General features: G+C 40.4%; 1 protein-coding gene across 1 annotated transcript in view; it reads left to right on the forward strand.

Moving 5' to 3' along the window:
* The window catches only part of LOC133067196 (L-lactate dehydrogenase C chain), a 32,846-nt gene extending 23,338 nt beyond the window's left edge, over positions 1-9,508 (forward strand). Inside the window, exons 7-8 of the mRNA XM_061158375.1 lie at positions 3,461-3,584; positions 9,196-9,508. Of these exons, the coding sequence (XP_061014358.1) occupies positions 3,461-3,584; positions 9,196-9,360 (289 nt within the window). The 3' untranslated portion in view covers positions 9,361-9,508. The remainder of the gene's footprint in view (positions 1-3,460; positions 3,585-9,195) is intronic.
* The last annotated feature ends 5,376 nt before the right edge of the window (positions 9,509-14,884 follow it).

Genomic DNA, 14,884 nt, shown 5'->3' on the forward strand with positions numbered 1-14,884 from the left:
TTTTGTTGTTGAAAACCAGATGTTTGAATCTAATAATGTGGCAACTTTAGAAATCAGAATGTATCCAGTCCCCAGGGTTTACTGAGTTTTTGTTCTTGTTGGTATTGCTTTTGTTTTTTGATTGTTGAAAGCTGTTTCTGTGCCAAGGACCAGCCTGAGTTGTAATCTTATGGTCTTTGATGTTGTTTCTAAGCCTGTGCACATAGGTGGTTACTTTCTAATTTCCTCAAAATATGCAATTGCTTCTGTATATTCTGGTCTTTAGTGTCTGGCTCCCAATGGGAAAAAAGAAATATTAAGGGAAGAGGAAAAGGGTACTTACTTGCTCTTTACATTCCCTAGAGGCCACCTTAGTCAAAAGGGGAGAAGCTTGCAACAGTTGTGGGGAAATAAAACAATAATGGCTTTGCCTTCTTTGTCTCCACCTCTGTTATCAGAAGCAGTAATCATTTTATTAGAAAACATATCTCTGATATTTGAAGAAAATAGTTTTTCTCACAGGCTGTGCACAAGCTGCTTTGGGTACATGTGAACAGCCCCTACTGTGCTAAGAGCTGAAATTAACCACAATTTAATGTACAAGCCTTCCCTTGGAAGTTTCAAGCTTGCAGAAGACTCCAGAGTTTCCCCAAAAGTTATATCAGACAGAGTCTGGCATTGCATTTATTGTCTAAGTGGAGAGATAGATTCCTGGTGCTTCCTACTCTGCATCTTCCTAGAAGCCTCCAGTACTTGCAGGTGGAAGTTACTCAGTCGTGTCCAACTCTTTGTGACCCTGTGGACCGTAGCCCTCCATGCTCCTCTGTCCATGGAATTCTCCAGGCAAGAATACTGGAGTGGGTAGCCATTCCCTTCTCCAGGGTATCTTCCCAACCCAGGGATCAAACCCAGGTCTCCCACACTGCAGGCAGAATCTTTACTATCTGAGCCACCTAGGTTTTTAAACTTAGACAACTGTTTTGTGAAAAAGCATACTCAAAGTCATCTTTCCAGATACTCCTACCTTTTTGGAAAAGATTCATACCTACAGTTAACCCTTTACCTTGATAGCTTGTCATGACCTGCATGGTTATCTTTGTGTTATATATTGCTCATAATTCTTATGACATATCCTAATATTTTATACATAGAAAAAAACAAGCTTTGTATAGCTATAGTCACCAGAATGTATAAGAGCAAATAGGTAACCAAAATCCCTCACCAGATGTTTTTATAATTCTTAATTAATTGGACTATCTTATTTTTCCCTTTTGTTTACCATCATTTGTACCTTATTAAACTTATTTGATAGCTGCATTTAATTGTGTGTTCAGTTTCTCTGAACCAACCTTATTTCCTCTTCTGGTCAAACTATTCCCACATCAATTGGAAATTTCAGGTTAATATCCCAAAATATCTTTTCTTTGATGGTTGTTAGTGGTATGTTTCATTTTCTTAAATTTTCTTAAGAGGACCTACAAACATTTGTTATGCCATATAGCTTTGGATAAGAGATTAAATTAATGCCTACCAAATGAAACCTGTTAATATTACAGAATCATTTCACATTACTCTCAGCAAAAATGTCCCTTTCCCCCATCTACTATATATTTCCCATTATAGGGGCTATTGGGAGCTGTTTCCCAATAAATGCAGGAATCTATCTGATCTGGCAGGACAACTATAACCCAGACACTAAGGAATGTGTTTTAGCCAAGATTGGTTTACAGATGTCATGGAGTAGCCGGTCTTTATAGGGATGCCACATTGTTGGACTTTTGTCTGTCCAGTCCCTGATAATTGTACTACAGGGACTGTTAGTTTCTTTTTCATTTGAAACACTGTTGCTATAAGGGAATAGTGATTAAGATCACATTTTCCACTGAAGTCCTGTGTGATTTGAATACCAAATACTGCAACACATTACAGATACTCATTCCAGTTAGTCCTTAACAATGCAGTGTCCAAAATTAAATTATTTACCCCTTTTTCATTTCGCAGAGGATCTATAGTTGTAAAGACTCCTTGGGATACTGCTAGTACTTTCCTTAAAAACAACTCAACTCTTAATAGCCTCTAATTTTTCAGTGCCTAACTAACAATTGCAGGGAAGTGACAACATGATTCAATAGGATGTCCTTCCAATTTCTGAATGGAGCATTTACTTTACAATATGGGTCAGGTTTTGTCTTAAAATACCTGCCTTAAAACGGCTTTTTCTTGATTCTCCCTTTTATATCAGCAGTTTTAATTTCATTAGGATGGTTAACAACAACTAAAGAATTATGTTCTTAGCCATTTTCTTCTCAACCCTCTTCTCCAGATTCCACTATTAAGATTTGTTCTCAGTTACCTAAGGCATAGGTTTCTTTAACTCTAAACACCACCAGTCAGTCAGTCACTAGGCTAAATTTCCTTTCCTTTTTTTTTACTTACCCCACAGAGTCTTGGTTATATTGAGAGTCTGAAAGTTAATCTTAATTTTGATACCAATCTTCATGGCCTCTAATAGTGCCCTGGTTTTGGATTGATAGTCAAATCACAGGACAGCACAATAAGTATAGTCCATGTTGAGCTGATCCATTTGCTACTGAGTGTGTTGTGTACAGTCCTGGAGCCTTGAAACTGTGCCTAGGTGGTTGCAAGAGCCCCTGATACAAATAATGATGCTGGACATTCTGCGTTTCTTGTCCTGGATCCTTTTCTCAAAAATATATAAAATCCGAGCTAAGTTAAAACCTCTTTGTCCTTTAAGTTTTAATGTCAATCCAAACTCAAGATTGCTATTGGTGGCAATGCAAAAATAAAATACCTATTTATTACAGAAAATTTATAAGCATAAAGAAGAGGTCACCTGTAAGCCTGTTACTCAAAAATAGTCATGTAATAATTTGCTAGATTGATATAATTCTAAAGTTCCTATAAAAATACATTATGTTTTTTACAAGCCTGAGCTAAGAAATTATATAATATTTAGGATTATGCTATTTTCCTTTGAAAAAATATCAAAACATTTCCCCATGCTTTAATGTATTATTGATTTAATAATATATCCTTAGGGAAAATATGTAACTTATCTTATAATTATATAAAGTTTAAACTTACACTGACACCTTAACAATTTTATGTGGTCAGCAAGATATATATGCTAACTTTCAAGGTGATCAGATTCTATGTTTGGATATTTAAGCAAAAATACAAAAATTTGAAGCTAAGTTTCATTTCGAGTGTCATAAATGACCTAGTAGTCTACCTTTATGGTAAACAAAGGGTAAATTACTACTTACAGTGAATAATGAAGTTAATGAGAATAATATAGAAATTTTTATTGCCTATTCAGAGATAATTTCAAGAAGAGATCTCTAAGAAAATTTTAAGAGTGTTATTGACATGTAGGTTGCTTTAGAATGGATGCTTGAAAAATATGTTTTCTCTGAATCAATTCTCATGAATTTGATTTTCTTACTTTCCACAACTGTAGTGCCTATGAGATTATCAAGCTGAAGGGGTATACCTCTTGGGGTATTGGACTGTCTGTGACAGATCTGGTAAAATCAATTTTGAAAAATCTTAGGAGAGTGCATCCAGTTTCCACTATGGTGAAGGTAGGCTTAAATAGAATCTTCACTTATCATTCTTTTAATAACGCTGAGTCCTTACTATGTGCCAGGCATTACACAAAATGTTGAGAATATATTGGTGAACAAAATAGAGACCCTGACCTTACAGAGTTTAATGAAAGATAGCAACTTAATAAAACAGTTACAAAAGCAAATAATAACACATTTTGTTAAGTGCCATGATGACAAACTATGAAGTTCTTAGAGTTTACAAGAAAAGAATTTAACTGCTCTGGGGAGGGGGCATTCTTGGTACAGGCAGGCAAGATTTTCTAAGGAAGTAAAATGTGACCTAATCTGAATAATGAGTAGGAGTTAATTTGGAAGGCTGGACTAATATTCCAAGCAGAGGGAGGAACACATGTGAAGGGGACCTGAGGTAGATATAAAAAGAGGGCACTTGAGAATCTGGAAGGAAAAAAAGGTCAGTTATTGAAATGCACAGAGCAAAGGGAACAAAGGGAGGTGTATGATAAGGCTGGGTGAAGTAGGCAGGGTTGGGCCACTGAAAGTCTTATAAATCTTATAAAGGGGTTTGGGTCCTTACCATAAGAGCTATGGAAATCCACCAAAGAACTTAAGAAAGGGACCGGTTTTACAATCTTTGTTTTTGTTGTTAAAAAGATTCCTGGGGTTGTGATGGACAGAACAGATTTGAAGGGGACAAGAGTATAGGTGAATAAACTTGGGAAGAGGCTGCTGTGTATTACAGAAAAATGTAGTACTAGAGATAAAGAGATAGGGACAAATTTGAGATACACTGTATTTAAGAAGTAAAATTCATAGGTTTTGGTAATGGAGTGAGGTTGAAAATGAGGGAGACAAAGGTCATTGTTAGGTTTTTGTTTCGCACAGTTAAATGGTAGTATAATCCACTGAGGGAGGGCATATTCAAAGAGAATCAGATTTGAAGATCATGTTTGCAATTAGGGAGAAATTGAATTTGAGGTGCCTTGGTAATGTCTGAGAGAAAATAGGCAGTTGGGTACAAGCTTCTGGAATTCATAAAAGAGTTTTGGGTTGCAGTTATAAATGTGAGCATCATCAGCATGAAAACAGTAAGCCACAGAAGCCAACTCAAACTAGCTTAGGCAAAAGAAGATATGTTGACTCGTGTAACTGAAATGCCAAGGAGGCCTGAACCACATGCTCAAATTGCATCATTAGAGCTATTTTTTTCTCTCCACAATCTTTGCTCATCTTTTCACTCTTGCTGGCGTTAATATCCTGTGGACATTTTTCATGGAGCAACAAATATGGTTCCCATCAGCTGCATGCTTAGAGCCAATAGTATCAGTACCCTGCCTCTCCATTACCCATATTAATTTCTTGATAATTGGCCTTTTTGGGATCACGTGTCCATTCCCATGATACTTGTCAGTCAGGGAGAGGAAGTTACCGAAAGGAAAAAAGAGGTTCTGTCAAAAAAAAAAGAGAAAGAGATACTTGACAGGCAAAGATAATAGATATCCCTTACACATAGTAACTGAAATCATGAATTTGAATGAGCTTGCCTGAGGAGAGAGTATAAAGTGACAAGACAGATTGAGTCTTGAGGAATTTCAGTTTTGAAAGCTGAGTTTATAGTGTGAGTCCACGAGGTGACTAAGTGGTGGCCAGAGTTAAAAGAGAAACCAAGAGAACACAAAATCATGGTAACCAAGTGAAAGGAGGGTACCTTAAAGATGAAGGATTGGTTTTCTGTTGTTGATTGATGTGAAGTCATGTAAAATGAGGGTTTGAAAATACCAGGAGGATAAAGTGACATATGTCACTGAAAGCCTTAGCAGGAGATGTTTAATAAAGTAATAGGAATGAAAAAGTCTAATTGGAGAACAGCAGGGTCATCTTAACTTCAGCAGTATTTACCTTCAGACCAGGTAATTCTTCACTGTTGGGGATGACCTTTGTGTTGTGGGATGTTAGCAGCATCCCTGGCCTGTACTCATTAGATGCCAGTACATACCAATTTTGACAATCAAAAATGTCTCGACATTACCAAATGTCCCTTGGGAAGCAAAATCATTTCCACCTGACAGAACCTCTTAAGTAGCTGGGGAAATTAAAGTCAGTGTGAAAGTCGCTCAGTCGTGTCCAACTCTTTGCGACCCCATAGACTGTAGCCCGCCAGGCTCCCCTGTCCATGAAATTCTCTAGGCAAGAATACTGGAGAGGGTAGCCATTCCTTTCTTCTGGGGATCTTCCTGACCCAGGGATTGAACCCAGATCTCCTGCATTGCAGGCAGGTTCTTCACCATCTGAGCTACTAGGGAAACCCAAAAGCCAGTGTAAACAGCTCTTTTGAGGTAAGTGACTGTGAAAATAGAGCAGTAATTGGGGAGGAAAATCAAGGCAAGGCAAGTTTTTTTCTTTTAAAAGGTAAGATGTAAAGAAGATATTGGGGATAGAAATAACAAGTAGAGAGGGTTAGTTAATAAGCAGAGCATTCGTGAAGATATTAGCCCTAGGAAGGAGGAGGGACAGATATTTGTTTTAATAGGGGGTAACAAAGAAAACAGATAGTGAATCATAGATTTGTAAGTTTGGCATTGGAAGCATCTGATGATGTCTGTCTTGTTAATGAAAGGAGACAGTCATCTGCTGAAAGTCAAGGGAGATAGAAAAAAGTCAGATGTTTGAGAAGATTTGAAATTACTGTTGTAGATAATAAAAAACAGAAGTAAACAGAATCAAGGCAGAATTACTGTCAAGTGGACTCATTTGAAATTAATAAGCATTAATTTTAACATGTTAACAACTTTGTTGTGTCATTTTCTCTAGGGATCTGAGTGCAGGAATGGAGAAATAGATAGCTGAAGTCATTGGGGTTTGGGTTTTATTTCAGGAGTGTTAAAAGAGGGAGAGAGAGGAAGACAGAGATATAGATAGTTTTGATTTCTACACATGCTAAAAATGAGTTTGACCTTCTACTAAAGGGTCACAGTCAAATTCAAGACCTTTGCCCTTATGTGTTATATACATACAAATGAACAAATTAAAAAAGAAAATGATTAATAAAGATTTAAGAAATATTTATAAAAGCTAAAAATTAAAATAGGCAAAGGGTCTTAGAGTATGGCAAAAGGGTTACAGAATGGACCCAAGAAATGAATCTTAAGTTGGAGGAATCTCATAACAAAGTTCAGAGTGGGATGCTTGGGGTGGGAAGAGAAGGTCTCGTGAACTAAAGAAAGAATACAAGAAATTGGAAAGAAAGGGAATTGGGGAAAGGGAAAGAAAGGTTGATTTATCCACATGAACAATGACATCACCAAGGATAAGGGCAGAAGCTGAGAGGGAAGATTATTAGGTGTTAGAGTCTTTTATGGATAACAGGAATACTCAATAGGTTTGGAGATGGTGATTAGAAAGAAAGAGCTAAATAAGATGAACCTCAAAAAATAGGGGGAATTTTTTTTAAGAGGGCAAGGGATTAATAATTTGGAAGAGACAGTGAGGAGTATTCAGTGGATTTCACATACTGTTCCTGGCTAAGCAATTACCTCTAGAGGGCTCCTGAAGAAGAGTTAGGTATCAAATGAAGGCTCCTCAAAAAGACATTGAGTAATATGGGAATTTCTTAGTCATTACTGAACAAATCAATAGATGAGTTATATTTTATAGGAAATACTTAAACATTTGACATTAAGAACAGAATCATTTGTATGCTGTTATTCTTTTTTCCCAGTTCATTTTTATTACTTCACATTTTCAGCAAATAAAGTTGGCAATAGTTCATTTAATATTACTATATTAACTTGATTTTTTGTCAATAAATAGAGAATTCTCTTTAAGTAGCCATTTCCTCATTTCATGGCCAGTCTAGGAGAAAAGGAAGCAAATTTCAGTGCATCCAGGGGTCATATTGCCAGCCAGGCATGACGCTTAAAGGGAAAGAGGGTAGGCTGAGGGGCTGGCAGCAGGTCATGGTCAGCACGCAGGGATAGGTCACGGTAGGGCCCTTGTTTCCAGTCCATCCAGCAGCCCCTAAGTGGGATGGACATGCATTTCCAGTTCTAAGAAGCCCCTTCTAGTAGGAAGAGATACAGTGAAAGTAGAGGGAACAAATTCCTGAATCACTAGCAGGGAAGGAGAGTGGCTTCTGCTCCAGCCACACTAGCCTTGTTCCTGATGCCACTCAACCAACCCCTGCAGCTCATGTTCAAGCTCCAAAAGGCATTGTGCTACACAGAGGTAGCACCAGAAGGACCAAGGACAGGAGAGGGGAGTGGGAGGAGGTAAGTGTAACTGGAGCTGGAATGTGACTGGGAAGGGAATGTACGCTGATAGTCTGGTGGGTCAATGGCCTTCCGTGGCTAGGCTTAGACCAGAGTGAAGTGAATGTCAGTAGAGCCTGGTAGGGAACCCTGCTAGGAGAAGACATCTAACTAGTCTGAGGAAATCATGAGGTTGAGTATCAAGTGGCTACCAAAGTGAGGCAGTTGGACTGCAGTGGAGGAGATGGATAGGGAGTCCTTCTGTGGACCACTAGAATAAAACAGGAACAGTGAGCTCCTGACGGGAGCCCCAGAGATGGTGAGAGGGAGACTTGGTTGAGTAGTGCCAGTGGACTGTGAACTATCAGGGGAAGCTGGGAGGCACCACTCCAGAGTCAAGGAGCCTTCCCCTTGCTCTGTGCTAATTCCTGGCAACTTTACAGTCAGATCTGGAGGAAGAACAAGACTTTCCCAATGCTGCCCCCAACCCCACGTTCAACCCCAAGGGGTGAGGTAGGAAAATGCAATGGGTAGTGGGAGGCAGAGAGGTGTGAGAGATCTACTGAGTCTTCTTATCTTCCAGGGAGGAGGTGGAGGCTGGTGTGTGGTCATGTAGGCATTGTGTGAGTTACCCAGGTTGTAGTAGGCTCCGGCAGCTGCCTCTGTGGCCTTGGCTTTAGCTCCAGGGTTGGAGGGAACATCAGGGTTGCTGATGGAAGGTTCCATGGCCCCAGGATAGGGTGGTGGCCATGGCTGCACCTATTCCCTGGCCCTGTCCATAATGGAAGGACCTGGATAGAAATCCAGTGCCAGCCAAGAGGGCAGGGGTGCCTTCCGTGAGTGACTGGCAGGGAAATTGCATAAACCTTTCTGGGCATGTGAGAGGACCTTGTAACCTTAGGCTCTACCTCTGGAAACTTGAGAAGCCACCTGTTAGCACCTGTTGTTCAAACTTAATGGCATCCCCTGGTGTAGAGATTATGCAGAGCAGCGCCTTTCTAGCTACTTCCTACTTCACTCTTCTCTTATTTTACGCCAAAAAACAAACACAGGCTGCTTGATCTCACAGGCTGCATAGTCCTTCATCAGACTGCATGACATCCTTTCCCTTAGACAGAAATATGACAGAGGTTAGGGGTAAAGTAGACAATGCCTTTCTTGGTTCCTTTGAAGTCCTCTGGGATGTTCTTCATGTCATTAAACACAAGTTCATACATGGTCATTAGACATTAGGATGCGTTTGGTGGTGGTCTCTCCACGGCCCTCAGTGATTCTTCTTGAGTTCCATATTCTCTCTGTATATTCTAATTCTGAAGCTCTCTTGCATAGCAGCTTTTCCATATCACATTACTGAATAATAACCTAATTTTGCCTTTTAGGGCTCATATGGAATAAAAGAAGAAATCTTTCTCAGTATCCCTTGTGTCTTGGGACGAAATGGTGTCTCAGATGTTGTGAAAGTTAACTTGAATTCTGAGGAGGAGGCCCTTTTAAAGAAGAGTGCAAGCACACTTTGGAATGTCCAAAAAGACCTGAGATTTTAAAACTTTTTAATGTTCCATGTTTTTGAGAACAGAAGATAGTAGACTGTATGTTTTATATTTTGAAAGTATTCTCACCTGATCTGTAAAAAATAAAAAGAACATTGGACCTATGACATAACTCCAGTCTCTCAAGACTAGAAAAAGGAAATGGTAAAGGAATTTCTCCCCTTTAGGAATCTCTTATAGCTCTATTCTAATGGGCTCAACCTGTACAAATGTAACTTATACTTCCAGCGTATGTCATATATGTAAAAGTTGGCTTCAGGTTTATTAGAATATGTATAATAATCCATTTATACAGAACTTATGATTCTTCTCATAAAACAATGGGATTTCTAGTATTGAAATTTCATCTTGTGCTTTCTTCCATTAGGGCATCAGCCTATTTACTTTATATTGCTTCAGTAACTTCATGCATTTACATATAATCATTACAATTAGTATCAATGTATATAAGAAGGAAAATAGAAATAAAACTTTTATGGCATAAAAAAATTAAATGAAGTATCTTCACCCTCCAAATATTATACCAATTAATATAAACTCAAATAGTTGATTTGGTCCCACTGTTGAAATACCACACAGGGAGTTTAGACCAGGTTATTAATTTAGCAAACTACTACTCTGCTTGCTGTATTATGGTTATGAGGTCAGTATGACATGATTTCCACCTTCAAGTATCTCACAGTGAGTATTTAGGGTACCTCATCTAACTGCTTGGAGAAGGAAATGGCAGCCCACTCCAGCGTTCTTGCCTGGAGAATCCCATGGATGGAGGAGCCTGGGGGGCTACAGTCCGTGGGTCGCAGAGTCGGACACGACTAAGCAATTAAACAACCACCACCATCTAACTGGTTATTGATGGATGCTTGAAACAGTCAATTGGTAGCTCCTTCTTGGTGTCCAATGTTAGGAATACATGTGCTTCATACAAAAATATATATTTCCTTGATTTCCAAAAAGAATTTAAGGCAGCTGTAGGAAATAGACAATGAAACAAAAACTGACAAATTAGGACCAAGGTAATTTATAAATTAGACTAGAACAGGACCAGTGAGAAAATCAGAAGGCATATATACAGGCCCTGAGGACTTACATGGCTCTAGTGGAGGCAAACCCATTTGGTCAGAGAGTTATGGTTCACTCTCTTGTTATTCTTGATATTTGATAGCTTTCAGTCATCTACTACTGAATATGGTTAGTTTGCCATTATTTTGTTCTCTTTCCTTTTTTTTCCACCTCTTCCCTTGAATGTACAAAATATGGTCATGAGTGAGAGTTTCATTACGATGGGGAGGAGGGGAGTCTAATGTGGGTTTTGTCTTTTTTTAAAGTTCCTCTTATATAGCAAACTAAAACTTCATTTTAGGAAAAGCTTGCAGAGATCAGAAAGGCTGCAGTGCGCTCTCTACAGGGAACATTCCAGGGGGTAAGACTGCTCTACACGTGTGCTCTCAGCTGGGCCGTTAGTGTCCCAAGGGGTGAGAAGTGGTTCTTGGGTGGGAGGTGGGTGAAGAAAACCTTTGATGTCACAAAGGTTTGAATCGCCAAAGCTCAATCCTACCAGACACAAACCTCATTCTGTAGTATTTAATTTGATGATGTGGGGACGGGTGAGGGAGCTGAACAATTAGGGATAATGTCTGAAAAAGCTTTTGAAGGAAAGATAATGAAAAAGGTTGAGAAACACTGCTCTACATTTTGTGAAAGAATTTGTCAGATGTGTATTATGTTTAGGATTCATAAGTGAGTTAGAAAACAGTCGAGTAGAATGTGGTGGGAGAAGTAAGGAATGAGAGGGGGATTTTATTAGAGTCTACATTTAGCAGACTTCATAAATAATGAGTTGTAGAAATGATTATCAGTTGTGTCTATGGTTACCATTTAACACGGCCCTGATCAAAGTCTTAGCTTTGCATCTCATTTAAAAAATCTCTTGCATAGAGGGTTTAAAATTTTTTTCTACTTCACTTCGGCTCATATTTGTGGGTGGTAAAAAGTAGCCCTGAGGTTCTCCCACAGCCCTGGTGAAAAATTCCCAGTGAAAAAGTGAAAGTGACAGTGTTAGTCTCTCAGTTGTGACTCTTTGTGATCCCATGGACTGCAGCCCGCCAGGCTCCTCTGTCCATGGGATTCTCCAGGCAAGAATACTGGAGTAGGTAGCCATTCCATTCTCCAGGGAAACTTTCTGAATCAAGAATCAAAAAGCCCTTATCCTATATATTTAGACAAGGTTCGTTAAAAATAAATTTATCTGGGCTCCCCTGTGGATGGATTCTGGGCGAGGAGTAATCTGTTTGATGGCTGAGGCCTTTTAGTTCAGCGTGCCTGCTTCACCCTGTGCGCTTGCCCAGTGAGCCTCTGAAGCCCGCCAGCCAGAAACAGCAGCCTGCAGCGGGCGCACTGCCTCAGAGCCGAGTGTCTCAGCGCCTGCTCCAGTTGTCCTCAGCCCCGTGAGGTGTGCACGGGCTGGGCGCCACCTCACGCAGCCTCAGCAGCCAGCGGCTGTTCTCCTTAGAGCTTCAGCCAGCTTCCTCCATCTTCCTCTTCCTCTTGCATGGGCAGCCTGAGTTGGGCTGCGGGAGTCGTGCGCACCTGTGGGAGGATGGGGGGGGCTGTGGGAGTGAGTTTCTGTTTCCTGGCGTTGCCTCCGTGTTCCCTGCGGGCTGTTGGTGTGCCTGCCACTCAGCTCTGCATCCATCTGAAGGTGGGCCAGGGTACTGTGCGCCTGGACCTTCTGGCCTGGGGCCTGTGGACTCCCCATAGATGCTGGGCTCCAGCCTGGAGCTAAGAGCTGGGGAGGGCAAATGGGAGGAAGAGCTTTCCCAGCGGTAAAAGAGCTTTCCCAGTGCTCATTTTTGGTGGAGCAGCCCCTTTTCCTTCCTTCACTCCCTCTTAACTCCTCTTTACTGCACCTTTTTCCTCCTCCTCCACTTGGTTTGTCTTCTGGATCATTCCCTAAGTGTCTGCAGCACCTCCTTCCCCACTAGCACCCAGGAGTTCTGTATATGCCCCCTCTCACTACAGACCAATTCCACATCAGAAGAGGCTTTGCAGTTTTTCCTCAGGAAGGCCACCATCAAGTGTGAACTTCAGAAGAGGAAGAGCTTCGCTATAGGAAGTGGATTGGTTGCCACGGCCCGTGCAGTCAGCATCTTACTAAAAGTAAGTTGTACACCGTTCTCAACAAGTCAGTTGCAGTCAGCCTCTTAAGAAGAAAAAAATTAAGCTTAGGGGATCATCTGTAAGCTAATACATGATAGTAGAAATTAGCTATGCCAGAGAGCCATTTGAGTATGTTGCCTTTAAAGAGAAAGTTTTTTCACCTGCCTGTGCTGCCTTGCCCCATGGCTGCTTCCTAGCACAGTCAACTGTAGCCCCAGGAAAGCAGCTGTTGTTCAAGAGCAGTCAGTTGCTTGCTGCTTCAGCTCTGAACAAGTCTGTCAGGTGCTTGGACACATTTAAGAAGTAGGTAGGTATATGGCATTTTCAGAAGTGGTAAGGTCCTCAAGTGAGTTAATTACATCAGGAAAATAACTCAATTTTTGACAGATTATGAACAAACCAGAAAACTTCTCTTCATGTACTTTATTCTTCTAGAATAAAATAAATACATGCCAAAAATTTTCTTTAATCACTTAACAAGCCTAACCTTGACTCAAGCAGTGAAGCCTGTAAACATAAGTGAAAAATAAAAAACAGTGTCATTTATAGTCTGTCAATCTCTTATTGTCTTCCAGCAACAGCCTGGTGGAGAATTATTATCCTCATGCCTGCAAATTATGGAGGCTGTTTTTGTTAAGGCTGTCAGAACACAATTATGACATATAGTCCAAAGAATGAAGTCACCTCCTTATCATGTTAATTAATTGTTCTCTTTTGAAGATCTATTGTGTTGACTAATTGAACAATAATCCAAGTAGAGTGTCCCAGAAAAACCACTTGAGCTCCCTCTTTGGAATCTGGCTGGTGGCTCTGAGATTACCAAAGGCCCTGACTTGCCCTGATTTGTGTTCTCTTTTAGAGGACGTGTTCCTTCCTAGTGGGCTGGAAACAACCTGGGGTTGTATTTTTTTGGCCGGGGCCTTTAGAACAGTAGTGTTCCAGTGAAGTACTGGATACTTATTTATGTAAGAATGAGGTGTTTAAAAAAAAAAAAAAATATATATATATATATATATATATATATATATATATGTTTCAATGCTATTCTCTCAGATCATCCTACCCTTGCCTTCTCCCATAGAATCCAAAAGTCTGTTCTATACATCTGTGTCTCTTTTTCTGTCTTGCATATAGGGTTATCATTACCATCTTTCTAAATTCCATATATATGCATTAGTATACTGTATTGGTGTTTATCTTTCTGACTTACTTCACTCTGTATAATGGGCTTGTTTCATCCATCTCATTAGAACTGATTCAAATTTATTCTTTTTAATGGCTGAGTAATATTCCATTGTGTATATGTACCATAGCTTTCTTATCCATTCATCTGCTGATGGCATCTAGGTTGCTTCCATGCCAGTCCAAGTTGGATGCGTGAGACAAGTGCTCAGGGCTGGTGCACTGGGATGACCCAGAGGGATGGGATGGGGAGGGAGGTGGGAAGGGGGTCCAGGATGGGGAGCAGATGTAAATCCATGACTGATTCATGTCAATGTATGGCAAAAACCACTATGATATTGTAAAGTAATTAACCTCCAACTAATAAAAATAAATAATAAAAAAAAACCAGTAATATCCTTCAGAAATTTTGAACTACTTTGTAACTACGTGACTTAACCTGGTGATAAAAGCAGTTATTAAAAGTCTGCCTCCCCTCCCCCTTCTCCAGATAAGTTATGTGCTCTGAGCTCTGGCGGGTCAGACGGTAAAGAATCCATTGGCAATGCAGGAGACCTGGGTTCAATCCCTGGGTTGGGAAGGTCCCCTTGAGAAGGGAAAGGCTACCCACTCCAGTAATCTGGCCTGGAGAATTCCATGGACAGAGGAGCCTGCCAGGCTACAGTCCATGGGGTTGCAGAGTTGGACACGACTAAGCGACTTTTATTCATTCATTCTGTGCCGTTGGGTTAAGCAGACTCCTCAGGTGGAGGCAAGTCCACTGCATGTGGTTGTGCAGGTTGTATCTAGTTCAAGAGGTGAGTGGGGGCCTATCCAGCCCCTGTTGGCTTACCCCAGAGGAACAGGTGCTGTTTGCTAATTGTTCCATCCACAGGGGGGCTGCTTTTTCTAGTTCTTACGATGGTATCCTCTGTGTTACAAACATCTCTATGTGAAAGCATGTTGATATTTCACTTTCACTCATGTAGTAATAGTATGAGGTACCCCTCTGCTTGACCAGGAAACTCAGCTCCCTAGAACAACTGGAGAAATAGGTAGCAGAAAAAGTGTGCAAACTGTCAGTTGGCCACTGTGTCCTTTTGACATACCTCCAGTCAACATAGAATTTTTGTTTTGAGCACTTCCTTAGTTTTTGGCAGGTAAGATGTCTCAGCTTCTTCATCTCATATATTTCCTG

The sequence above is a fragment of the Dama dama genome, chromosome 2 (assembly GCF_033118175.1).
Source record: "Dama dama isolate Ldn47 chromosome 2, ASM3311817v1, whole genome shotgun sequence".
NCBI classification, from domain to species: domain Eukaryota; kingdom Metazoa; phylum Chordata; class Mammalia; order Artiodactyla; family Cervidae; genus Dama; species Dama dama.